This window comes from Cottoperca gobio, chromosome 23 (genome assembly GCF_900634415.1).
Source record: "Cottoperca gobio chromosome 23, fCotGob3.1, whole genome shotgun sequence".
In the NCBI taxonomy this organism is placed as follows: Eukaryota; Metazoa; Chordata; class Actinopteri; order Perciformes; family Bovichtidae; genus Cottoperca; species Cottoperca gobio.
The window spans coordinates 9300387-9327500 of NC_041377.1; the positions used below are offsets into that span (position 1 = coordinate 9300387).

The window sequence follows — 27114 nt, forward strand, 5'->3', positions numbered from 1 at the left end:
CTCTCTCTCTCTCTCTCTCTCTCTCTCTCTCTCTCTCTCTCTCTCTCTCTCTCTCTCTCTCTCTCTCGGTCTCGGTCACTGTCACTGTGTCTCTGTCTGTCTGTCTCTCTCTGTCTGTCTGTCTCTCTCTGTCTCTGTCTCTCTCTCTCTCTCTGTCTCTCTCTGTCTCTCTCTCTGTCTCTCTCTGTCTCTGTCTCTCTCTCTCTGTCTGTCTGTCTCTCTCTCTCTCTCTCTCTCTCTCTCTCTCTCTCTCTCTCTCTCTCTCTCTGTCTCTCTCTGTCTCTCTCTCTGTCTCTCTCTGTCTCTGTCTCTCTCTCTCTCTCTCTGCTCGTCTCTCTCTCTCTCTCTCTCTCTTCTCTCTCTCTCTCTCTCCTCTCTCTCTCTCTCTCTCTCTCTCTCTCTCTCTCTCTCTCTTTTTTTTCTTCTAATGTCTCTTATTTGTGTGTTAACTGTTAAAAGCGGTCGTTTACATGTAATAGGTTTCTAAACCTAGTTAAAGTAAATGGTAACACACCATAGTCGACTGGAATCAAGTAAAACCTAATTAAACAAGATTGTGGCTGGTGAAGAAAGTGTAACTTAAGAAAGAACCACGAGCAGCAGTCAACTGTGAGTGTGTCGTGTTGTCGCTGACCTCCACATATTGTTTACCTTTTATCTGAGTGGAAGTTTCAAGGTTTGTTTCTGAGGAAGAACACGACCTGCTATTGTGAGAACATTTATATTATACCATGCCAACGCAAAATACACGTCTGCAAGTATTGAATGAGTCAAACCTTTGATGGGTCTGTCATGCGTTCAGACCCGTCCCTCCCCTGCAGTGGCGTCGCCCTCCAGCCTCCACAGATTGAAGTCAGAAAGCTTTTCAATTGCTAATAAAGGCCTGCCACATGTAGTGATCCTACTGTGTCTCTTATTACTCTGAACTAGTAAAACTCCTCTCAAGCTGCTCTTCTCATTTATATCTTGTATTAGTGACACTTTGCGATTATTCATTGTGTCTCTCTGTCAGTCTGCTGCCACCCCCACACACTCATTTACATAATGAATCCGCAGTAATAATCAGGTGAAGAGAATCCACGCCGGGTTCACACGTCACTCTGTCAATCAAGGGAATTGTAACTGTGAATAGAAATCTCTTGTTGAACCAAACAAAGAATGATGACCATTATCACACAGCTTAGAAAAGCTAAATGTTTGATCGACCTCTGACGTTGGTTGACAGTGTCCTGATCCGTTCACCTTATTGTTGTAAGCAGCTCTAAGTATTGTCTATCCTCTCAGACTGTGACTCTAAGGTTCCTGACCAATCACAACAGTTCAGCCTTTTGCTTTCCCCTTCCTGATTAACTGAGCAGTATCCAATCAGCGCCATTGTTTCCTCTGTCATTCTCCGTACGGAGCCTGTGGCTGTGTGTCGTCTGACTGGATTAGGGCGATGCTGCGTCCTTCCAGGTACGACTGTGATGTCACTTCACGCTATCCGCAGCCGCCGTACGGATTTCCATCATGTGTTTAGGATCCTGAGGATGGAGAGATTAGGAATGTTCTGCGATGTGTTGACACTTTGTTACTGCTGCTGATGTGTTGCTTGCTGTGAGGCCACGGTGAGCAGATGTTGTTAGAGCCCGTCTTCGTCCAGCTGTTCAGTGTTTCTCTGCCGTGCAGCAGCAGGTGGAGGTGTGTGGGGCCAGCGCTCAACATCTGGCCAATGGGAGCTCCTCTTGCTGCTCTGCGATCGGACTGCACTGTTCTTACTCTTCTAAAGAGATAAGAACTGTAAATGGAAATGTTTATGTTTAATACCTCTAATAATACACTTTAACAATGGACTAAAAACACATAATTGATTCTAATTATACTAGAGTTGTAAATTCATTGATTTGTCAATTGGCAGAAAATTTATCTGCAACTTTATTGGCAATTGATTCAGTCTCACAGGTTCAAGCCTCTTTTTATTTGTTGTTTGTGGTTCTTCTGTAAAACGTGCTCATTATTAACATTCTCAGTGTTGCAACAGTAAACCTTCACCTGCGTCTCAAACTGTGCTGAGTTGGGTCTTTAAGTTTGGAAAGTCCTTCAAAAGTCCTTGAATGTGACGTTTCAGGTGTGTGAACCCTGGAAATATCCCAACAACCCCAGACTGTTCATTCAGCACCACCATAACATGAAGATCCCGTGACTACAACCAGCAGATCACAGTCTGAGCTTCTCCATCAGATGTTGCATCCTACACTTTCCCTCCAGCGTCACCATGAAATTGATATTTGCGGTTTTGAGTGAAACAAATACTGCATGTATTGTAAAGACATGTTGTACACAGATGCGGCTGCTTCTCAGGATATATGATAATAACTTGGTTGTTATTTAAAATCTGTCAAATGATTTGGTTTATGAGTAAATGCCACCAGCTGAGCTTTGTGTTAAAACATTCTACATTCCTGCTAGTCAGCGTTTATCTCAACGTACCACTGTCAAAGTATTGTTTAATAATAACCAGTGCTGTAATGTCACTTCATCCTATATTACCCGATTGTGTCAAGTTGTGTCCTGTTAACATTTAGTTTAAACTAAAGTCTTTTCTTTTGTTTCTGTCTCTTTGTTTGTCGTCCTGCTGCTCACTGTCGTCCATCGTGCTGCCAACGTCGGGTCAACACACGGCGGACGCCCCTCTTCCCTTGTGACACTGTTCCTCTCCCTCTCCGTGTTCCTCTTCTATCTCTTTCTTCTTGTGCTTCACTTGTTCTGCCTCGACCCTCTCCCCTGCCAGCACCATGCAGAGTTGAGAGAGCACCTTGCCACCTCCGGTAAGTCAGTGACATTTCAGAGAAGGGACGCAGTGCACGCAGCCCCACATTAGGGTCAGCGCTGTTATTTAGGGGAACATAAGGGAGCGTGTTTAAATATGTGTACTCCACGGTGTTGTGTACTTAAACTGTGAAACTGCTCCTAATAGTTATTTAGATTGCTCTACCGCACCTTAGTTTATTCAGCAACCTCCACCCTCATTATTACCCATGAGCTGCACTCCGTCATGGAGTAGCGATTGCATGCAGTCTTTGACAATAATCCAGCTTGGGGCTTTCTTTGTACTTGTAGAACCGCTGCCTCCTTAAAAAACACAGAGTACTTTCTCTTGAGGGTTTCTTACTGCGTTTGTGGACATTCAAACCTTAATCCTCTACGACTTGAGTGAGTCGTACACGATGCTGCACCATCTTCATCCTCAACCTTTTACTTTCTGCTCTCCACCAAGTTAAGATCTCCTCTTGGCGCACTGTCGATGTTCTCCAGCTGTGTTGAGTTTATAAGGAGGGATATTAGGAGATACTGTGTAGCAAAAGAAGATAGATATCATAGCTGCTCGCTTCATTAGCTCCAAGGTGAACACGGTGGAGTGATGAGGGGCAGGAGCACATTCAGTGTTACAGAAGTTATATGTGATGAAACGGATGCTCCACAGGAGGTCTGTAGATGTTCTCTGATCTCTCATGTCTTCTCTCCGTCTGTAGCTGCCGTAGTGTGCGGTGATGACCCCGTCCTTCTGACCCCAGGCAGGATGAGCCAGCGGCAGGTCAAGGACAAGGAGAAAGACAAAGACAAGGACAAGGACAAGGAGAAGGAGAAGGAGGCCGGCCTCCAAACGCCCAGCAGGGAGCACGTCGCCACCCCCTCCTCCCTCAGCCCGGGGATCAGCTACAGCCACGGTAAGATGCCAGCTTTGAAATGTCCGACTTAAACTTGTGTTGTACGCCAGCTTTGGTTTGTACATTTTGTTTCTGTCAGTTAGTTGACTTAAGGATTTTTTAACATTTACTTTTATCTGATAACTGTCACAAGCTGAATATATATATATATATATATATATATATATATAAATGTATATATAAATGTATTTATTATCTAAATCTGCTGTGAATTCAGCAATAAAGCATTCTTTTATTTATAAATGTTGACGATGACAGAGACGAGGACGCGCCGCGGCTCTCGCTGTGTTTGAGGGAGAGCGGGGAAAATAGTGCCAACATGAAGCTGCTCTGAGAAAGGACTGTTGAGGGTTTCAAATATATATTTTCTGCACTTTGAGCACCACACGCTGAGTGTCATCTAGTTCCTTTATATGGAGACAGGCCGACACTCTGCATCTCACACCAAAACGATCTAGATTGACTTCAACACTACAGGTCAGGGGGAAGGTATTTATTATTAGTCTGGGGTGAACTGTCCCTTTAAGATAACACTAAGACATTGGACTCGTTCAGCTCCAGCAGTCAGTGGGATGTTCAGCTTGTACCTTCCCAGACACAATGACTGACTTGTCTGCTGATGCACAACAAACCTGCAGGATCCGGTTTATATCCAACGTTTTATATGCAGTTCATCTCATAGCTGCTGTGTTTGACCTACAAGTCAAAACAACTTCACCTTTGAGTTCAGTCATTTCAAGACGTCCTCAGGATCTGACTGGAAATCGTCTCTTTTTGTTTTAATGTCACTGATTGTGTTCTAATGACGGTCAGAGTAGCAGGGACGCTCAGACCACAGAAGAGCAACACATCAAGAACGGAGGGTTTCTGACTGTAGAGAAATGAGCTCATGGGGAGATCTGTCTGGGGTCTTACATCACCCCTCACTGCTGCCTCCTTGTGTTGCAGCGCCCCCCGGTGGATTCTCCGCTGCATTATTTTGATGTACATCTTCTTCGTATCTGTTTCGTTTGAAGAATCATTTACCGGCAGTCAGATTTTAGTTTTAGTACGGCTGAAATGTGAGTTATTATTTTACAGACTTCAGTGATGAGCAGGACGAGAAGCTCAGTAAGTAGATGAGATTAACAGTGTTGGTTCGGCTGTTGGCTGGTCGATAAAGAGCATCTCACCTGGTTCATAGTCTGCCTGTATCACAGGTTGGGCTGCTCATTATCCATGAATCTGCTTTACTCTCTTTGCATTAACACATCTGATGCAGCAGCTCATCGCTGCAGAGGTCTGTCAGTCTACTTCCCACCACAAGAGGGAGTGAGCATAACATAATACACATCCCTCCACACAACATAGAACACACACTATACTCCTGTCACACGCAGGTGTGTGTGGACGCATCACTCACTTCCGATCGCTTCTATAAAAGCGTGCTGACCGCAGCCTCTGTTGTCCTGTGTGTGTCATTGTGTCTATTTCTAAAGAGTTGCAGCATCTTGTCTGTGCAGTGGTGCGTCATCTGCTCACTGTTGCTACAGTAAAACCATGAAGAGCCTCCTGAGAGCTGATAACGCAGCAGAGGTCCGTCTGCAACATCACCTTCAAACCAGAAGTGCACAATCTGAAGCGAGAGTCGGTACAACGGCATGAACGATGTTTTACTGACCCTCCCTGCTGCACAAAATGGGTATCCATGGCAACAGCTTCCTCTTGTACCGGGCCCTGCGTCACAGAGACGACAGCGGGTGCTTTGGTTTGTTTAAAGATCCCGGCTCTGCTTATCGTTGCACTGACAGTGATTTTCCATCGCTCATCATACTAACTTGATGAGGTAATTCTCATTCTGCTGGAACATAATTACATCTGTACTCCAGAAGTGAAGTATGTGCTATATTTATACACAAGTAATCAACGCTCTCTGTCACAGCACATCACAGCACTGTGACAAACACAACCCGCTTCACATTATTAGATGAGTTTACTGACAAAGGTGGGAGATAATCTGATGCATATCTTATCACAGAAGGACTGTGACCTCCCACCTGTCACTCAAAGTGGCCACGCCACAAATAATGCGGAACCTTAAGCCTTCGTATATTAACAACAGATGAGTTGTATAAAGAATTAGCTCTCGAGACCAAAACCGTTTGTTGCACCAGGCTGTTTTATGATGAACTCTGTTGTGTGTGTGTGTGTGTGTGTGTGTGTGTGTGTGTGTGTGTGTGTGTGTGTGTGTGTGTGTGTGTGTGTGTGTGTGTGTGTGTGTGTGTGTGTGTGTGTGTGTGTGGTCAGAAAGTGTTTGGGTGCGGGCGAGAGCAGACACACACACACACACACACACACACTGCAGGTGGGAGGGGGGGGGGACAGGGCTCTGGGGCATTGCGGAGGTGTTTGCTCTCTGACTGCCCTTCTGGTTGACACTCTGAATTATTATTATTATATTATTATAGTTTATGATTGATGTGATTATGAGAGTTTAGTTGAAGCGTCCACACAGTGAGCCTTCTCTTCTCCGGGACTCACTGAGAACTAAAATAAACCCGGGAGGTTGTTTGACAAAGCTTCCTCAATCGGCTTTGATGCTCTCGCTTTAACTGCTGTCGTCTTTCCAGGTAAACAGAGTCTCCCTGTACTGGAGAGAGAGAACGGTGATAAGATGGAGAATGTATGTGAAAGGAGTTGAACAGGGGGGGAGGCGGGGAGTGCAGGAGTGAGAGAGCAGGTGGGGTCAGCATGGATTTAGGCTCAGCCTCGGGGATTATGGCCTGTCAGACGGGGTTAACGACATGGCGGGGCTGGTCTTTCCTGCACCCTTAGCCACTGACGATCCCGCAGAACTTCTTCCGACAGCGCTCTCATCCAATGAGTGCGAGGCCTGAGCTCTAAGAGGCACAAGGCTTGGCAGCGGAGGTATGTGCGGTCTATAACGAAGCGTCTGTGGATGTAAAGCAGGACGGCGATGGGTAATATCTCAGCCTTGGGCTCTGAGCTCTGCTCGGACGGCCAGAGGCTCGACTGGACCGACACCACCTGGATCTAAAGCAGGATCAACACGAGACCGTGGGACACTTGTCTTTAAGTTTTAGCCTGAAGGAGAGCAAGGTAACAAGGCAGAGCGTGTTAGTGTTGTACCTGTGAACCCCCTGTCGTGTGTGTGTGTGTGTGTGTGTGTGTGTGTGTGTGTGCATTATGAATGTGAGGCTCTCATGACGAGGGAACAAAGATCACACGGAGTTCAAATGGACCGAAACAGACCTTTGGTTCTTGTGTTCCGCTTGTTCGTACTGTGAGACCGTCGCAGCATCACAGCAGACGATGCCTGTTCAAAAAGCCTCTTTGTTGCAAAGCTAATCCGGGGCTTACAGGGTCTCCTTGTAACGTTTATGTAAGACTAGATGTGTTCCTCCACATGCGACCGTCTGTCTGCAGGGTTTGTATCACTTGAGCTGGAAGATGCATCTCGTGGGTTACGGTGCCGTGGTGTGTCTGCAGTGTGGTTTGAGTTCATTCACTGTGCAGTTGATATTTTCTGAATGGCTATAAAGCGAGAAGTTTGTCTCTGATGAGTTCAGTGATGTCACAATGAAAAGGCTTCTTACAAGTCTACTGGATAATAATAATAATAATAATAATAATAATAATAAATCCCTGGTGTGACTGCTACACTGTAGATCCTCTCTCACTACGTACTGTCCTGTTTGGCACGGCAGCACTTCCTGTACCTGCACCAGCTCACCTGATGCACGCGAGACACGAAGCTCCACTAACTCCCTCTGGCTTCTTAACGTGAATAATGTGCAATCATTATTTTGTCGTGGCTGTCAAACATATTTGTTCTACATAATAAATGAGTCTTGTTATAAATTGCACCACTTCAGCGACTCACTCTTGTTCCCTTCACTCGTATTTACAAACGCACATAGTAAACATGAGAACAGCTTCATAGTTCAACCTTCAGTGTAGTTTGTTGAGCTCATATTGTTTTCCTGCCGTCAGATGGGTCTCTTGCTTTGAGAGATTTAAACTCTTTACAGTTAAATGATGTATATTCCATGAAGCATAAATTAATTTGTAAGTTCCTCCGCGGTCCCAGCATTGTCCCCGACGCCGTCTCTTTGTGTCCCAGGTGTTTGTATTGTCTGACATCGGTATTGAATATGGATCCGCTCCATTTGGTGAGTCATTTTGTGATTCATTAACTAACTTCACTAACTTCCCTAACCCTGAAGATGAAGAAACTGAGCAAACGTTTCTCAAGTGTCTCTTACGTCATGCAGCAGAAATGGACGTTAGTGAGCTCTGGGATCTGAATGATGATCCGAACATCCTGATGACCTGCTGATTCAAGCACACTTGCTCAGTTTGCTTCTCCAGGCCATCCTGGCTTTAATGTCTCCGTGGACATTTAGGAGCGATGTTTGGTACGAGGCCAGAATGATTTTAAAAGAGTAAAATAAGACAAAGCAGCTGAAGGAAGATGAGCTGTGGAAGGATCAGCAGCAGATTGGGTTTCAAAGCCTTTTCCCTCCAGCAGAGATGCATGTCATGCAGAATGGATTTATCTTCAAAGCTTTCAGCGAAGCAGCTTCTCCTTTTTAATAAACACTACATAACATGGCTACTAACAGCATGTAAAAGAGCTACAATTCTTCTTTTCATCCTGGTCTGAGCTTCGTCTGCTGGAAATAGAGCTGGGTTTGCAGCGTGGAGATCACATTTCTAGGAAACAATGTCGTCAGTGCGTCAAAGAGAGCTGCCGGCCTGGTCGCAGGCAGACTATTTACTGAACTCTATGAAGCTGAATATAGATAATAATATAAAATAATACATCTGACAATATGAGATTCATTGATGGATTTACTTTCTGATTGATCAACTTGTAGCTGTTAGTTGGTCTGATAAGTTCCACTGGTGTGATCAAGTGCTTCCTTCTGCCCTCAATAGTGTGTGTGTGTGAGTGTGAGTGTGTGTGAGAGTGTGTGTGTGTGTGAGAGAGTGTACACACAGTGTCTTAAAGGGACATTTCTCGGCTTTTAAAGGAATACTTTGCTGATCTGTGTACCAACGACTCACCTGTTACCTTCACTTTGTTTCCTCACAAGCTTCCTCAGTGACAAATTGAGAAGCAAAACTACATAAAAACATCCATTTATAAACTCTCACACAACTCGTGCAGTATAATCCGAGTCCCTAACGCTCACTACAAACGCAAGCATTCTCCATAAAACCTTAACATTTCAAATACTGTGTGTTTGTGTGCAAGTGTTTTAGAAATCATCCACTGACGTCATAACGATGCAGCAATATTTAGAGAATATTAACAAGCATATAAGTTTGAGTGTAGAGAGTGAGCGGAAGAGAAAGATGTGGAACATAAAGGCTGTTGAAGCACAGATGCAGCTCTCCTGCCCGTCCACAGGAGAGAGAGGAGGAGGAGCTCGGCTTATTCGTTATTAAGTACTTACAGGCTGCTGCTTCCAAACACACTCACACACACAGAGAGAGTGAGTGTTTGTGTGTGTGTGTGTGTGTGTGTGTGTGTGTGTGTGTGTGAGGGAGGGAGAACGGGAGCAGTCTGCTGAAGGAAGCACAGAGGAAAGCAGCGTACTGCACTTCAGCGCTTGTGTCTGAGCTACTGTGTGTGTGTGTGTGTGTGTGTGTGTGTGTATTGGTTGGTTTATTCACTTTTTTGGTTCACTAGCTGCGTGGGACGTATCGGACAGTTTCCCGACCCCCCTCCTCGATCTTCTACCCGTGAGTTTCCTTAGCACTCCCCCACCCCTCCTGTCCTTCCTCCCACACACCGAGGGAGCTCCCGCCGGCCCCATGATGAAGGAGGAGGGCCTGCTGAGTCGACGCCGTTTCTCCACGTGCGGCGGTACGGCGTCGCTTCGACCTCCACACCCAGATGGACGCAAACTCATCCGCAATGCCTCCTTCGGGGGCTATAACGAGCTGTCACCCATCTCGCTGCCAGGTGGGTGTATGACGATGTGGAGCTCCACACTGGGAAGCGTGTCCGTTAGTAGAGCGTGTGGTGTTTGTGATGACTCGTGTCCGTAGTAGAAGGTAGATGTAGGTGTGTGGACTAGCTATGCAGAAGATGTCAAATAGTTTCCCACTGTGGCTACGTTTTCTTCAGATGTGTTGTGTGTCAGTGGCTTTGCTTCATTAGACATGAGATTAATACACAGTAGAGAGTGTCTGCGCAGTGTTGGATCAGAGAATGGCTTCAGACTGGTTTTAGATGAGGTTGCACATTGTTGATGTTAGCAGAGAGAAACTGATTCCCACCATGAACACAGCGGAGGGTCAACTTTCTCTGACTGCGTGTGTTCTATATGTTTCTATATTCAGAAACACAATGAAGCTTCTTACTAAAACACTCATTTAAAGTCAAACTTAAACCTTTTTGTGTAAGAAACTATAAACTGATGATACTGCAGATATTATAATTTGACATTCTTGTATTTGTGGAAGCTGAGTTTCTGATGGCAGCTGCTGAGTGACAGCTGAGGTCCTGCGTAGCTGCTAACAGAACACTTCATCATCATTCTACAAACAATGTTTCCTTCACTCTCTCAACAGGCACACAGGTGTACAGAGTGTTTCCATCCACCGGGATTTAAGACATAAGTCACCTGGAATGTGTGAGATCGAAAGTTCGGCTGACTTCAGTTGAAAGCAGGACTGAAATGTGAGACGCAGGTTAACTCTGCGTGTCTGTCAGGAGGTGATCTTAACTATTGTTGGTGCCCACCCACAAACATGTTGCACCAATCAAACTAAAACCTCCCTGTTCGTTCCACAATCCCTCGTAGCTCCTTTAGTGTAACGGATAAACTAAAGAAACCAAAGTGTGTGTGTGTGTCTGTGTGTGTCTGTGTGTCTGTGTCAGAACTTCTAAAGCTCAATAGTCCAGTAGTGGAGAGATCAGCTGTGGTCAGACACACGCACACACATACACACACACACACACTATCATATACATGTCTCTGAAGAATGTTCTTGGTCAGAGCGGTGAGATGTTTGTCCCTGACTCTTGACTTGCAGGTGAAGCAGGAGGCTCAGTCCTCGGCTGCCTTGTGTTTACTGCAGTGATGCCTCTGCAGTACTTGTGCAGAGTTAATCTTTTGTTAGAAATGAAGCAAATCCCTCAGAACATTTAGGATTAAATAATTTTAGTGCTCTTTTTTATAATCACGTCCTTCCTTTGTTTGTCCTGCTGAAAAGGACACAAACTGACTGCACAAACACTGCCTCACGTTGATGCTGGGGGGGGGGGGGGGGTGTGTGTGTTTGTCATTTCTCTCCTCGACCTTTCCGTGTCTGGGGATTCAAGCTGGTGACCTTTTGGCCACAAACCTTTTTCTTTCTCCTCTAAACAACAAGTTGAGAGGTTTTCTTCTTCGTCTCACTTCCTCCTTATTTTAGAGGCTAACAGACTTTAAGAGCCGCTGCAGGACTCAACTGGTGCAGGCGTGTTGTGCTGACTCATCTGCCGACTCCTGCGTCGCTTTAACATCTTTCTGCCTCGCAGGGATGGTTGTTGACTTTGTGTTGCTGTGCCGGCAACATGTGTTGGTCCACAGATCTATTGTGAGGTACTGCTTCAACGGATCGTCTCTGATGGGTTTCTGTACCTGTTGTTGCTTCCCTACAGAGAGATGCGTTTTATTGTTTATTTGACCAAAACTCTCCAGAGATAAAACGATTATGAGCCTGTCAACACTCGACACTTTTTCCATAATCGTTTCATTATTTAATTTATTGTTCAGAAATGTGATGATTGATTTGTTTGTCAACTTCTGAAACGTGAGGATGTTCTGCTTTACTTGGTCCTTCATTATAATAATCTAAATACATTTGAGTTAAAGGATGTTGGACAAAAACAAGAGCAGTTTGAAGACTTCACCTTCATCTTTATTTACCCAACGATTCATTGACACATTGGCAGATTATTGTCAGCTTGACGCTCATACGCTTCGTTAAATATCCAAAGATGGACAGCAGACTTCAGGAAGGGACTGCGTCTGACAGCGCTGACCCGGTGGACTATATTTAGAACGCCAACACAGAACAGCAGCCGTAGTAATACAACCTCACGCCCTCTGGTCTCAGCAGCTTCCTGTGTGGAATAAAAGCTCGTATTAATGTGGACTAACTTCAAGGGCAGCTGTGTGATCAGCTGTGTGGGCAGCTGTGTGATCAGCTGTGTGATCAGCTGTGTGATCAGCTGTGTGATCAGCTGTGTGGGCAGCTGTGTGATCAGCTGTGTGATCAGCTGTGTGGGCAGCTGTGTGATCAGCTGTGCTGCTTTTAATTATATTATAATACAAAGGTAAATAAGCCTGTTGCTTTCTAACTCATCTGAATCAGTGAAATGTTCCCATTTATATGTCTTTATAATGGAGCAGCCATCTTTTAGTTTTTAACCACAATAATAGAGGCACTGTTGCCATGGCGAGTTTCTGAAGTGTTGTGAGTAACTGGACCCTTCGTTGTTCTCTGGTGACCTGTTGCCATAGTAGCCTTCACGTCTACAGAATACATCATCCAGAGTTGTACATAACTTTTGAATCCACAGCTGCATTATTGTTCTTATTCTTCACTAATAAGAGCTTTCAATAAGCTTAACGTGAACATGGTTCAGTGTGGGAATCTAAGACGCCAGCAGAACCTCCTGCTGCTGTCGAGAGGGAAAGAAGTCTGGAGTGTAGAATGTGTGGAAACTAAATATCTCGACTGCAGATGCTGGTTTCTAAAGATGTGTGATTATTAGTGTTTACTTTGATGCAGCTGCGTTCATCCCTGCAGAGGGTCTGCCTCTTCAAACCTCACCTGGCTCAAATAGACGATAGCAATACATTTACTTTCCATATGTTCGATCATAAAGTCGTCGCCAGTTTTTAGACTTTCTTAAATATGTGGTTTGTATGTGAATGCAGTTTTCTCGCCTTACGTTCACCTCTGTTGTGCAGTCCAGAGCACTTTGGTTGTAAAGCTTCTGTGAGGCGCAGCATTAATGTGGGAAGAGATGTATTGTAGCAGCAGCTCTCCACTCTCCTGTCTGGGATCTTTGGTGCAGAGGGAAAGCACTGCAGCTCTTGTTTTTAAAAGCCAGTCACTCTGCAGTGGGGCGTGAGTCTTCAGCTGTGCACACACACACACAATCACAATCTCACTCTCCAACATATTTATATATATATATATATATATATATATATATATAAGGGTTAGATTTAGCTGATTTACGCACTGAATGCGATGAAAAGATGAACTATAAATGTGTGCTGTGAGACAACAAACCTGGGAAGTGTAAAGACATTTAATCTAAAGAAGAGATCTCGTGCTGTTCGTCACTTAACGCTTTGATCCACTCAGCAATCCTGCAGAGACTCGTTTTTGTTGAAACTCATTGATGTCAAATCCTTTACTCTTAAAAAAGAAACAAATCTGAATTATGGAGCATCTTTTACTTTTCATGCGTTTGTAGGCTTTTCATTTCTGAGCCATTTGCTTTGCTAGGTTTGAAAAGACCTTTTCTGTGAATCAAGCGTGACCATGGCTGCAGGACATTAAAATGATGCAGTGTTTTAACATTGCAGCAGTTGTGTGGCAGAGCTCTGACTATATTTCAGATCGTCTCACATGAAAAAGAGATTAAAAAGAACTCTCTTGTGATTGTGGAAGACTGCAGGTCAATTGCAAAAAGTAAGTCATAAATGACTTAAATTACAAGCGGTTTGCACTCGTCACCTTCTGCGTGCCGCTGACTGCATCGCAGCATGCTGACGGTCTTGTGGTCAAACAATGATTGCTCCTCTGCTCTGCCTTTGTCCTTAACGTTTAGCATAATCCAACATGATATTAAGATTACACATGAAAGTAAACCTGGTGGATACTTTTAGAAGGGAATGTTTTCTAGTTCTTAAAGAAAGTTTTAGTCCCTGAGATGAGTAATGATCTGAGACATGCTGATGAATAAACGTGTGTGTGTGTAAACGTGGTGTAAGCACGACTCTGACAGGAGCAGGAGATGCATTTATTCACTCTCACTATATCACATATTAACTTAATCATTGTGCTCGTCCGGCTTCCTGTGTAAAGGTTGGGATCAGGGGAAAGCGGGTGAGGAGTTGTGTAACCTTGTGGTTTGCTTTAGTGGCTGAACTGCCCTTCAGTAGTTTTCCAGCTGCAGTTGACGTTCAGCCTGTCAAGTGGGCACAGATGGTCTGCTGGGACGTTAACGCACCAGAGCAACTGAAGCCGCCTTAAACAAAGACAGAAAGACGATGCCTTCAGCTCTGATGTCGGCTGCAGTCTGAATGAGACTCCGGTCTTAATGTCGTGTGTACGGGTTGTTATTGGGATCTAACGTGGAACAACACAGACGTGCAGCAGAGCTGACACTGCACTTTGTCTTTCATTAGGTGATAAAGTAGCGACGCTGTGTTGTATGTTGAGTTTCAACAGTTTTAAAGTGGAGAAACTCAGCGTTATTGACGGACATTTCTTAGACCTTCCATCACAATCGTCATAACTTTCTGTATGCACTTGATACAGTGTGTGTGTGTGTGTGTGTGTGTGTGTGTGTGTGTGTGTGTGTGTGGCAGTTGAGAGGATTACTGTATGCTGCAGAAGCAGGTTAACAAAGAGAAAGACAATCACTCCAGTCAAGCACTAAACATTATATTGTTTTTAATAACAGTAGCGTGGAGTTTAATCCTCTCTGAGTCATTTAATACAAGATGTCTGCAGGGCACAATTACACACTGCAGGGAGAATACATAAGAAGGAAGCCGACCTTCCACAGACACGGCGCGTCTCTTATTGAACCACGACCGCCTCACACTCAGCAGCGCTTCCTTCTCCTGTGGATAGAAGACGGAAACCATCAAATATTTACAGCCTCTCTGTCACCGTGACACCAGCAGTGTCAGCGCTGCCAGGAGCTCAGGGATCTGTTGTTGTTGTGTATCATCGGTTACACACTAGTGAAGACTAAACGCTAAAGTGGAGCTCGAATGAAGTCTGTTTGCTGATTCATGCACATTATTATATTCTATTAATACACTTCACTGGTAATCGAGTGTCCAAACAACGCTTCTTTGTTTCCTGTTTGCTCTGCACACACACACACACACACACACACACACACACACACACACACACACACACACACACACACACACTGTCTGGATTACGACAGGGAACCTCCGATCACCGGCCAATTTTAACTTTTGAGCTGCGTTCAGATTAGTGACTTGCAGCCGGCGGCAGCTTGTTGCTCTGGAGGACGGCGAGCGCTCGTGACTGACATTATGTGATGAGGTTACATGTTGCTGCTCAGACTCTGCAAGTGCTTTCAAGTGCAAGTGTGTGTGTTTGTCCCCCAAACCCCCCACTACTGTTATAACACTATATATATTTAGTGCAGCCTAATCTTTATCTGCAGCGGTTTAGAGATTTAAACAGAATGAATTGACGTGTGAACCTGACGAATTAAGCTTTGAAACATTTGCTACAGAATCACTAATATCTGTGCAGCCCGTCCTCAAGATGCCCACTGAGGACCCTCTGGGACAAACACGCCTCGTTAATGTCCCTGAGACTTACTCAGTGCAGATACTGAGCAGCGGGTGGCCTGCTGGGACGGGTCGGCTCTCTGGAAGACGATGCTGGACTGAGCTCGTCTTAATGCTCTTGTGTTTCCTGTGACAGGTTTCGACAGAGGGAAGGAGGACCTCCTGCCTCTGCCTCTGAAAGAAGACTCACATTCCATATCCAAGAGCAAAGTAAGGAAATCTGCTTTGCTGTGTGTTGTAGTTCAGAGAATCATATACACGTCACACATCAGCTCGACGTGTGGAGGAGGCCCGTCTATCTGTCCACATCAGATCTGTCTCTGAGTCTTCACACACACACACATCTGTTTGTGAAGTATGAAGACATGTGACGGCTTCATTTCAGAGATTCAAAAGCTCTTTATTAGTAAGGCCAGATATTCAAATAATCTTTATATTCTCAAGAACATCTTATTGAAGCTGTGGGAAGCAGACTTGAGCCGTGGCCATGTCTCCATCGCTCTCCACTAAAGGAAACCGAGTATCTGTTTGTATCCTCGGTGTTTGTTCTCGTGTTCCTTCGGTGTGAACCTGCCTGTGGCTGTTTAAGGCTTTAATTCGCTCAGCTTTAGGATTCCCTCACACCCCCGTGTGTCTTTCCACTTAAAGTCGTTTCAATCAGCTGGCTGAGACACATCTTCTTTAGATGTTGCAGCTAATGTTAGAAGTATAATGATTGTTGGGTCGGCTGCTCACATTGTGAAGCTTCGGTTCTAATTATTGTTTGAGTAGCTCAACAAATGATGGATGTACATTTAATATTAAAAGATATTAAGTTGACAGATAATATAATCATGTGTCACTTGTTAACCCTTATGTCTCCCCCTGTGTGTTCAGTCTGAAACGAAGCTGTACAATGGCTCAGACAAGGATGTGTCGGCATCCGGAGGAAAGCTCACCAAGAAGGAGTCCCTCAAGGTAAGAGACGCAGTCGGTTCTGAGAAGTTCTCCTGCTGTAAATTCTCTTCTTCCTGCATCCAGTGCTGATATTTGACAGGACAGTGACAGAAAGAACTTCAAACTTCTGCGTCTTGTATTTCTCTGGGTAGCTAAGGGGAGCCGTGCTCTTGTGTAAGAAATGTTATTAAATCTATGCTTGTATTGCAAACTGCAGAAATGGCCCATAATGGATGTGCAGAGGATTATTTGTAGAGCAAAGTAGAGAAATACATTAGAAGTAAACACAATAACATATTTAGTCTGAAGAAATGCAGCGGAGATCAGCTGTGCAGGAGGTTATGGTCGGGGGGACAGTGGCTTGCTCAGTGCATCCTGGTACAGATGGAGCCTCCTACAGCACACGCTGAGGAATTTATTGCTTTAATTGAATAAATGAACAATCAAAACTGATTAAAGTGCTAAAAGTCCTCGCTGCATATTCAGCAGGAACACCGAGGAGTCTCGTTCCAGTCTTGTTATTTGATGCCAAATGTGATTCAGTGAGAAACGAGTGTGGAATATTAATATTCACAGTTCTGTTCATCTGTCTGCTGACTGTAGGTGCAGAAGAAGAACTACAGGGAAGAGAAGAAGAGGGCGACGAAGGAGCTGCTCAGCACCATCACCGACCCCTCCGTCATAGTCATGGCCGACTGGCTCAAGGTGGGAACGTCTTCCAGCCGCTGTCAAACGTCCTCGTGAAGCAGAAGGTCCTTTAGTGTCTGATGTTTATCTGTATTGATCCAGATCCGTGGGACTCTGAAGAGCTGGACCAAGCTGTGGTGTGTTCTGAAACCAGGCGTCCTGCTCATCTACAAAACACACAAGAACGGGCAGTGGGTTGGAACGGTGCTGCTGAACGCCTGCGAGCTCATCGAGAGGCCGTCTAAGAAGGACGGCTTCTGCTTCAAGCTCTTTCACCCGCTGGAGCAGTCCATCTGGGCTGTCAAGGTCACTATATTCATCACCATCTGTACTGTGGAGCATTTAACAGCCTTACAGGCAGAAGAACTGCAAACATCTCAAGGAGTAGAGAAAAGCATATATATGTGTGTTGAGTGATAAATGCCCAGTCTGAGTATTAAAGGGAACATTAAGCAGAACGTTCTCCACTGAAGAAATTAACTTTGGTTCAAACGTTGCAACAGTTTGAAACTGTTTTCATGTCTGAAGGTGAGAATACAGCTACTGTGAGCAGCTGGTTAGCTTAGCATCACCATTCTTTCATCCGCACATAAACCTAAAGTGTTAAAATGAACATGTAGAGTTTTATTGGAGTAATGAGCCACAAACCACAAGGTTTTCTCTTGGTTTGCTACATTCGGACAGAACAGTCTAGCTGGGTCCAGACTTTATGCTAAGCTAACTAGCTGCTGGCTGTAGCTTCATATTTACCACACAGACACTCAGCAAATACGCCTTCAATATGTTGAACTACTGCTTTAAACCTGCGATGTATTATCTAATGTATCTTTACTTTGAAATAGAAACAAGTGTCTGACCTCATAGTCCTGTATTCATATAATTAATAAGATGTTGATCAGCGGAGAAAGATGGAAACGCCAAAAGTCTGTCATTCAGAATTGTTTGTCTCCAAAACAAAATGAACACAAACAGATAATCAGAGGGAAATGTCTTCTAGTTAAACATACGGGATGTTAGCTGTATAATTAAGAGCCCATCTTTGTTTAATTTATGGTAAACACAGAGAATTATACTTCTAGCCTGCAATTTTCATATTTGGCGGTGAACATTTCCCTTTTGTCTTCCGCTCTGTTCAGTCCACTTGGTAGTTTGTGCGATGAAAAGATTTGAATCATTGTCGATCTGTGCTTTAGATTACAGCTCCTGCTTCCCCCCATCGTCCTCTTTACTTTATAAACACTTCAGGCTCTCAGTCCCCTCTCCTAGATAATTTGCCTAATGACTAACTGGGGAGTCTAGAGTTCCTCTGTTTGCACACATAAATGGTGAGCAGCTGAACACACAAACACAAACCCTGCAGGAAGTAATCACAAAACCCCTCAAAGGAAAAGAGACAAAGATCAAGATGAGTAATGGAGCAATCAAGACGCTGATATTCGTCCTCTCTGTGTTGTCCTCAGGGTCCTAAAGGAGAAGCAGTCGGCTCCATCACGCAGCCATTACCCAGCAGCCACCTCATCTTCCGTGCTGCCTCTGAATCTGATGGTAAGAGACGAGCTGTCAATCACACTTCAGCTATTTGTCTTGTTAGTAGCATTGAATACAAATCCATAAATTACCATCACATTAGTATCAGCTACATGAAGCTGTATCAGTTTTGGTTCAAACTACTTTTACTGGCAGGATTACCTTGTGTGTGTGTGGAAGTGAAACTAACCCTAATCCTTGTTATCTAATCGTCATTATCTTAATATAAGCATGTCTGCACAAACTGACCTATTTTAAAACCGCTTTATTAAACTGTTGTTAGTGGAAACGTCACATATGAACTAGCAGGTTTCAGCACCAAACCTCCGTCAGGCCTCGCTCTGTCTCTGTCCGTGGTGCTGAAACCTCCGTCAGGCCTCGCCCTGTCTGCGTCTCTGTCCGTGGTGCTGAAACCTCCTGTCAGGCCTCACCCTGTCTGCGTCTCTGTCGTGGTGCTGAAACCTCCGTCAGGCCTCGCCCTGTCTGCGTCTCTGTCCGTGGTGCTGAAACCTCTGTCAGGCCTTGCCCTGTCTGCGTCTCTGTCCGTGGTGCTGAAACCTCTGTCAGGCCTCACCCTGTCTGCGTCTCTGTCCGTGGTGCTGAAACCTCCGTCAGGCCTTCGCCCTGTCTGCGTCTCTGTCCGTGGTGCTGAAACCTCCGTCAGGCCTCGCCCTGTCTGCGTCTCTGTCCGTGGTGCTGAAACCTCTGTCAGGCCTTGCCCTGTCTGCGTCTCTGTCCGTGGTGCTGAAACCTCCGTCAGGCCTCACCCTGTCTGCGTCTCTGTCCGTGGTGCTGAAACAGTCAAACTGTTCAAGATGACTTGTTGTTTTAATGCACAATATTCACTTCCCTCCTTTTTTATTAAAGTTTTTAAATGTAGGTTGTATGCACTATATATAAAGGTTTTCATCCAACAAGTTACATTTTTGAGAAAAATTCATTGTAATTATGATATAGGTTGCTTTTAATGATGTAAATATCAAAGTGGGAAGGATTTTTAAATGTCTGGAGTCAATCCTGGAATGGAACCAGGGGGATTGTGGGTAAAAAGAGCCAAACCTACTTTTTGCTCAGTATTTAAAGGAGGCTGAATATGTGTTGCACGTCACTGTCGGTGGGTTTTCCTGATGAGATGATGTGTCCCAGGTCGATGCTGGATGGACGCCTTAGAGCTGGCCCTGAAGTGCTCCAGCCTGCTGAAGAGGACCATGATCCGCGAGGGGAAGGAGGACATGAGCACAGTCGCCACAGGCGGAGAACACTCCATTAACTTCTACAGCCTGCTCAGAGCCCACAACATCCACGGTTTCCAGTGAGTAGGAAATGAAACCAAAGCTACAACTATATATTTCCCCTAAAACATTAAACTTCCCGCCCTTTTTCAAATGTCACATTATTTGTTGTAAACATCTCTTCCCCCCTCCCAATCCGCCCGTCCTTCAGGTTCAACGACAGCGACCACTTGAAGGACCCAGACCTGTACTCGGACAAGTCGGACAGGGAGGGAGAGCAGGACCACGAGGAGTCAGACCCCGAAGGCCTGGAGAAGAGCGAGGAGAGCGACAGCGACACGTCGGAGCGCCAAGATGACTCGTACATCGACCTAGACCCCAACGAACATCTGCGGGAAACACCGTACTTAGAGCAGTCGCATGAGGAGCTGGGAGAGGTAGGAGGGGAAGAGCTGCAGGAGGAGTTAATATAAAATAATGCACCTTTGTATTCTTGTGAGCAGCTTCTGATTCATAGATAAATACAGTTGTAGATGGATGATAAATAGTCGACTCAGTTATAAGCAACATAAACAGAATAGAATATCTTCTTTGATTCTGATAAGTGTGAACATACAGTTGAATTCAAACTAAAATAAAGTTACAGAGATGTTTGTGGAAGCTGTGAAGAGATCAGAATCAGAGCACGTCTTTATTCTGTACAGACATTTAATTAAGAAACGTAGATCGAGCAGCATATTCTCAGAGGATGTTCAACACCCATCTTCAGCTTTAATCAAAACTTCAGTTTCATGTGTAATGAGGAGAAATGAGCACGTTCCTCTGGACAGCTTTGATGTGTGTGTTGGTGTCTGTTACACAGCTCACTAATTAAATGTTTGTACTTAGAAGATAATTACAACTTCATGTGCAGAGTCGTGCAACAGTGTGAATGCTTCTGAGCACTTTGAGACGTTATTGCAGGCTACATGTAGGAAACCTCTATAATCCTGTGTGTGTGTGTGTCTGTGTGTGTGTCCAGGCTGGTGAAGCTGCCCAGACTGAGACGGTATCAGAGGAGAATAAATCTCTGATCTGGACTCTGCTGAAGCAGGTGCGGCCGGGCATGGATCTGTCCAAGGTGGTGCTGCCCACCTTCATCCTGGAGCCGAGGTCCTTTCTGGACAAGCTGTCTGACTACTATTACCACGCAGACTTCCTGTCAGAGTAAGTCTGCACGTTTCACTTTACATAGTCCTTTAACAGACTTCAAAGCTTCCTTTAAAGACTTAACTGCTGGAGGAAAGTGCAGCCACAGTTTGCACTTTGTTGCTGAATACCTTATTAAATACATATTTATCAGCTGATTGTTTATCATGTGGTCTTTTCTCTTATCCATATGTTGTTGACTGTGTTTAATTCCAGGGCTGCAATCGAGGAGAACGCTTACAACCGGATGAAGAAGGTGGTGAAGTGGTACATCTCGGGATTTTACAAGAAGCCAAAGGGCTTGAAGAAGCCTTATAACCCCATCATTGGAGAGACGTACCGCTGCATGTGGCTCCACCAGCAGACCAACAGCAAGACCTTCTACATCGCAGAACAGGTAACAGCAGCTTCACAGCTCATACGTTCCCTTGTAAATCTTCCTTAGTTGCATTCAAGCTGCTGAATGACGTGTTTTTCTTCAGGTGTCTCATCATCCTCCCGTGTCTGCCTTCTACGTCAGCAACAGGAAGGACGGATTCTGCCTCAGCGGCAGCATCCTGGCCAAGTCCAAGTTCTATGGTACACGCACACATCCTACAGAATTTATATTGTGATATCAAACAATACATGTTTTTGTTCAACATCATCCGTTCTGTAATATTTCCAGACAACTAAATTTTACTTTTCAGTGTGTGTCTCCTGTTCCTCGCTCACTCACTCAAACAATATATTATTCAGCTGCTTAATTATTTATTTGCTGTCCACTGACTGCTTCTGTTTACCTTTTAGGAAACTCCCTGTCGGCCATATTGGACGGGGAGGCTCGGCTCAACTTCCTCAACCGAGGGGAGGACTATGTGATGAACATGCCCTACGCTCACTGCAAAGGTCCGAGTGCTTCCTGCTCTCTGTGCTTTAATGTAGCTGTAAAAACAAACGTTCATGACACTCATGCAGAATCTGTGTTCCCGTCCGGCAGGCATCCTGTACGGCACCATGACGCTGGAGCTGGGCGGGCAGATCACCATCGCGTGTGAGAAAACAGGCTACAGCGCTCAGCTGGAGTTCAAACTGAAGGTACGGCTGTTAAACACAAGTATTTAATCAGTCCTTCGTTGATAGTCGGACCTTTTAGGGCTGCAAGTAACAATTATTGTCATCATCAAGTTTAATCACCAGTTAGAGTCCAGAGTGACGTCTGTAAATGTTCCCAAAGATATTCACTGTAATATGATATTAAACAGAAAAGCTGGAAATATCCATATTTGAGGCTGAAACAGATTTAAAGACATTTAAACGATGAATCGATTTTCAGAATGTCATCAACTCATCATTGTAGTTGAGTGCACCTCTATATAACACAAACAGCTTCTCACATGACCTTTCTGAATCTCTGACCCCCCCCCCCCCCCATCACCTCCACCTCCACCACGCCCCCCCCCCCCCCCCCTGAAAAACATCCCATTCTCCATTCAAACCATCAACATTGTGCCATCATGACGTAGCGACAGGTACAAAAGCAAACAGGGAATCAATACATTTAAAAAGAAATGCAGAATTATAATCTGCTGGATGAACGTTCAGTCCAACAACTTTATTTGATTGGAAGTTGATGAAGTTAAAATCTGCAGCTTCAGACTCTTGTTTTGTTTTCATTGACGACAGACACACACACATTTATTCTCCGTAGTAACTGCAGCAAGTAACCTGTGTGTGTGCGTGTATCCCCCCCCCCCCCCCCCCCGTCCTCCCACTTCCTCCACCTTGTTTTGTTTTTCCTCTTGCTGTCCTCTCTCTGCTCTTTTCTTTACTTTCCTTTATCTCCACCTTTTCCTCCTTTTTATTTGCTTTCATTTTCTCTTCTCACCTCTCTCTACCTCCCTCCTTGCTCCTTCCCCCCCCCCCCCCCCCCCCCCCCTTCTTTCCTCCAGCCATTCCTGGGCAGCAGTGACAGTGTCAATCAGGTCTGTGGAAAGATCAAGCTGGGGAAGGAGGTGTTGGCTACGCTAGAAGGACACTGGGTAAGTTGTATAATGAACATAGAGACATGCAGGGTTCAGCTCCTGCCTCAGACCTGTGGCACAAGATGTTATATTTTGTATTGTGTACACTGTGCTTTCCACTTTTCTGATTTGCAATCTTCTCTTTTAAATGAATATTATTCGTTTTTTGTAAACGTAGTAACTTAATGCTGTTCAGCTTCTCGTGGGCTGGTTCCCACCAGGATGTACAGAGAGCAGCGTCACAGGGCTGTAGTTTGCATCTTGTCTTTAGGAAAGTAATCAGAGCTTTTTGACTTTCCCCTCAAAGGACAGTGAAATCTTCATCAACGATAAGAAGACGGGGACGGTGGAAACCTTCTGGAACCCGACGACGGAGCTGAGGCAGAGTCGACTGACGCGCTGCACCGTCCCTCCAGAGGAGCAGGGAGAGTCTGAGTCAGAAAGGTGCAGCTCGACTTCCTCATGATGGTGTAATGTTCAGCTTTACAGTCACCTGTAGACTCTCAATATTACAGGGTTCTCTTTTAAAGATGAAAGTCGAGCTTTTAACCTCGTCAGCGACATGTATTTTATACGCTACAGGATGATTTCAGACATCAGACAAACAACATATTCACTACAGCACAGTTGTTACTCCCCTCCAGCATCTCTTCTGACAAACTTTGTTCCCGCCTAACCTTCAGGCTGTGGCAGCACGTGACCCGCGCCGTCAACAACAAGGACCAAACCGAAGCCACCAATGAGAAGTTCATCCTGGAGGAAGCTCAGCGGAAGTCTGCCCGCGAACGGAAAGCCAAATGTGAGGAGTGGAACCCCGCGCTGTTCGAGCAGGACCCCGTCACCGGAGAGTGGCATTACAGATATGCCGAGTGAGTGACTCCCTGTGAAGCTTGAGTTCAGGACAGAGAGATAAACAAAGATCTACTGACAGAGTTTAGGGCTGAGCAGGATCAATGTGGAGGCCAACTGTGCTCCATACTCTCTTTAATGATTGTATTTGTTTTACTCCCCATGCCCCTCCCATGTGTGTGTCTCACTGATTGTCCCCGCCCCCCAGCACGAGGCCATGGGATCCGCTCAACGACTTGATCCAGTTTGAGAAAGACGGCTGTATCCAGACCAAGGTCCGACACCGCACCCCTATGGTACGTTCTGGCAGTCTTATTAGTCTGAGTAACCAGGGGCCGCGGAGGGACAATTGCAAGTGCCAGGTAGGTCGTCCCGATCGAAAACCGCCATTTAAAAAAAGAAAAAAAAAAAAAAGCAGCTCGCCGCCTCAGCCACCTTCCACGCAGCACCCGCTGCACCGTCTCCATTGTCGCTTCTTCTCTTTGTGCCGTTGTCGCCTCTGCTCCTTTTTTTTTTTTTTGTTTTTTTTTGTCTTTTCCGTTTTCTTTGTCTCTGTTTTTGCTCTTCACTCCCTGCACCTGCTGTTCTCTGTGTATGGGAGGGAAGTTACGTTAAGTGCACGCTGGAGTCAGCTGATCTCCTTCCTTTTCAGCTTTTATGATGACGGAACTATTGTCTTCCTGCAGGCAGACATGTTGTCAGTCTGCAGAGAGTATAATAACAGTGTCTTCAGGTTGAAATGGTATTTCTTCAGGTATGTTGTAAAACCTGTGACATCAGTAGGAAGTGAGCAACAGCACTTTGTGAAGTTTTCTCCCATACAAAGTGTAAAAGAGAGAACGTCCATGACATCCACAGACCAGCCTCCTCCATCAGCGCCTGGTCTCTGCAGGGCGCCTCCTCACCCTCCACCTGTCCTCGTCTGCCTTTGTTTCTATGTGTGTCTGTGTGTGTGTCTGTGTGTGTCTGTGTGTGTGTGTGAGGTTAAAATAATTAAAGAAATAACCAGACAGGAGAATAGTGTCTGTGTTCTGGTTACAGACTCTCTCCTCCTCCTTCACTCAACTCTTGTCACAACAAACAACGTTAAAGAAACATTCCCTGATAGCATTATTATTATTATTATTATTATTATTATTATTATTATTGTTGTTGTTTTTAAATGTTCTGCCAACCTTCAGCCATGACATTAAAGCATGAAGCAGAAGAAGAAGAGTTTGATCCTGTTGAGCTGAATGGTTTTAATGTTCCAGCTCTTTGGTGCATTTAGACGTTGTGTGTCATTGTTGAGTGATTCTAATGGATGTGCTGATGTACCAGCATGCCTTGCACCATCATTGTCGCGCCAACGCCGACGAGCATGTTTGTGTGGGATTCTGTGGGGGGGACTCGTGCATCAGAACACCATTTTGTTGTTGTATTGACATGAATGTAAACAATTCTGTTGACGCTCTTCTGTCTGTGTACTGCGGACACGACGACATGTCTGTGCTCTTAATATGTTGTGTGTGTGTGTGTGTGTGTGTGTGTGTGGCCCGTTTGTTTGACCTGTTTCTGTGTGTGTGTGCTTATGTGTGTATCTGTGCACGTGTGTGTAGGTGACTGTGCCAAAGAGGAAACACAAGAGCGACAAGCCCAAGAGCCCCGAGAGTGGCTGCTCCTCACCCGAACCCGACCACCAGGACTCGTCTGGCAGCGAGCGTGAGTCTCACACACACACACACACACTCACGCACAGAGTAACACAAGTTAAACCTTTGGTTGCCTTTAAGTCGCTATGTGTTAGTGTGAACACGGTTCTAACTATATGTTGGGTTAGAGTTCGACTCGTGGTGGATGCTGGACTGACTGCTCAGGCTAGTCAACAGCACACTCTGCTGGTGTTCGATGTTTCTGCTGAGGGGACCGTGGAGGAACTTTCATTTTAATTGAGTCCATGTGAACATACTCAACGTTAGAACTTTACAGGTGTCTGCGTTACAGTTAGTCCCAAACAAGCTTTAGAGGGTTTTAAAAACTCTTACATTTCTAAGGGTCCTGGATGTTTTATATTTATGTATTTAGTACGAACATAATGAACTACAAGTGTTTTCAATCATCAAACCTTTGTTGCTAACGAGAAGGAGTCCCGACAAAGGTCAACGACTTTAAATGTCAACTGTAGCAAAACCTGTAATTCATCATTTATCACTCAAACTTTGTTCCAGATTAATTTAGAAATGATTGTTATAAACGGCTGAGAAGCACTGAAGTGTAATTACATCCTACGTGGTATTAAAATGTCTCTCATTGGATCTGAACTCTGCAGAAACGATGTGTCACACTTTGTTTCAGGACATAAAAGCAAACATAACAGTCGGCTGAGGAAAAAAGGGGCCGACCTCAGCGAACTTCAAAGTGCCATTGAGTCTATCAAGCAGACGCAGGAAGACATCAACAGGTGAGAACTGCACCACGAGCGTCATGTGATGCCCGTCTTCTGAGCACCTTCACGTAACTGCTGTGTGTCTGCAGGAACATCAGCGTGCTGCGGGGCCGCACGGCCGGCCGGGTGGAGAGCGGCTCCTTCCTCCAACAGCGCGACTACGTCATCATTGTTTTCCTCATCCTCCTTCAGGTCCTCATCAACTACGTCTTCAAGTAGCAGAGAGACACACACACAGTGTGGGACGCAGAGACGTGAACTTTGACAACTCTCTTCTTCTCTGTCTTTATTACGTCCGACTACACACGTACAGGAAAGTGGAGACTTCCACACGGAAAGAGACTTTTTTAAAACCTGTTTATTTTTAGCCAGTTCATTCCAAAACTCTGCAGAGATCCACAGATTTCAAGAAGAAGAGGAGGAGGAGGAGGAGGAGGAGGAGGAGGAAGAGGGAGGAGAGGTGTTGGTGCGCTGAAGTCTCTACTGCCACTCTGGAGCTCGTTGATGCCTTGATGTTGGAGGCAAAGGCAGCGGCCATTTTTTTTTAGCTGTTATTTGTTTAGTTTTCCAGATGGAGTGAAACTATTGTGTGATTTACATTTCACCTCAAACAACAGGGAACCTTCGAACATGGAGACAGATTAGAAAGAACACCTTTGATTTTAATGTTTTTTTTAATGTTTTCTTGGTGTGTCCTGTGTGAACATGCGTCTGCTCAGTGGCAGTGAGAGGGACAGAAAAACAAAGTGGTCCAAATCTATGTGACTTTTATTTTTTTATTCTTAGATACTTTGATATCGCCGGGGTGAAGATAAATAACACGAGATATTGTCAAAAGGAACAGAAGCTATCATTTCTGCTATAAAATAAAACTTCACCTTTTGCATACAAAGTCGATGTTGAAAGTCTGCGTCGTTGTATCCTGTAGGTAGCATGTACAGGCGGCGTGGTTACCACATATTGTACAGTATTTTG

The 27114-nt window shown here is 45.0% G+C and overlaps 1 protein-coding gene across 6 annotated transcripts in view; it reads left to right on the plus strand.

The window, feature by feature from the left end:
- The window catches only part of osbpl8 (oxysterol binding protein-like 8), a 59574-nt gene that overhangs the window by 30415 nt on the left and 2045 nt on the right, over window positions 1–27114 (plus strand). For 4 of the 6 annotated variants that reach the window (XM_029461782.1, XM_029461781.1, XM_029461783.1 and 1 more), the window contains 22 exons: window positions 2771–2807; window positions 3513–3707; window positions 9406–9681; window positions 15429–15502; window positions 16169–16249; window positions 16832–16933; window positions 17018–17221; window positions 18376–18460; window positions 19589–19754; window positions 19886–20111; window positions 20696–20880; window positions 21079–21259; window positions 21345–21441; window positions 21652–21750; window positions 21842–21939; window positions 22794–22883; window positions 23173–23309; window positions 23549–23734; window positions 23923–24076; window positions 25313–25415; window positions 26049–26154; window positions 26229–27114. The exon at window positions 26229–27114 is cut by the window's right edge and continues 2045 nt beyond it. In XM_029461782.1, coding sequence (XP_029317642.1) covers window positions 2771–2807; window positions 3513–3707; window positions 9406–9681; window positions 15429–15502; window positions 16169–16249; window positions 16832–16933; window positions 17018–17221; window positions 18376–18460; window positions 19589–19754; window positions 19886–20111; window positions 20696–20880; window positions 21079–21259; window positions 21345–21441; window positions 21652–21750; window positions 21842–21939; window positions 22794–22883; window positions 23173–23309; window positions 23549–23734; window positions 23923–24076; window positions 25313–25415; window positions 26049–26154; window positions 26229–26358 — 3012 coding nt within the window. In that variant the 3' untranslated portion in view covers window positions 26359–27114. The remainder of the gene's footprint in view (window positions 1–2770; window positions 2808–3512; window positions 3708–9405; window positions 9682–15428; window positions 15503–16168; window positions 16250–16831; window positions 16934–17017; window positions 17222–18375; window positions 18461–19588; window positions 19755–19885; window positions 20112–20695; window positions 20881–21078; window positions 21260–21344; window positions 21442–21651; window positions 21751–21841; window positions 21940–22793; window positions 22884–23172; window positions 23310–23548; window positions 23735–23922; window positions 24077–25312; window positions 25416–26048; window positions 26155–26228) is intronic. The other 2 variants (XM_029461785.1, XM_029461787.1) reach the window with 2 other exon arrangements.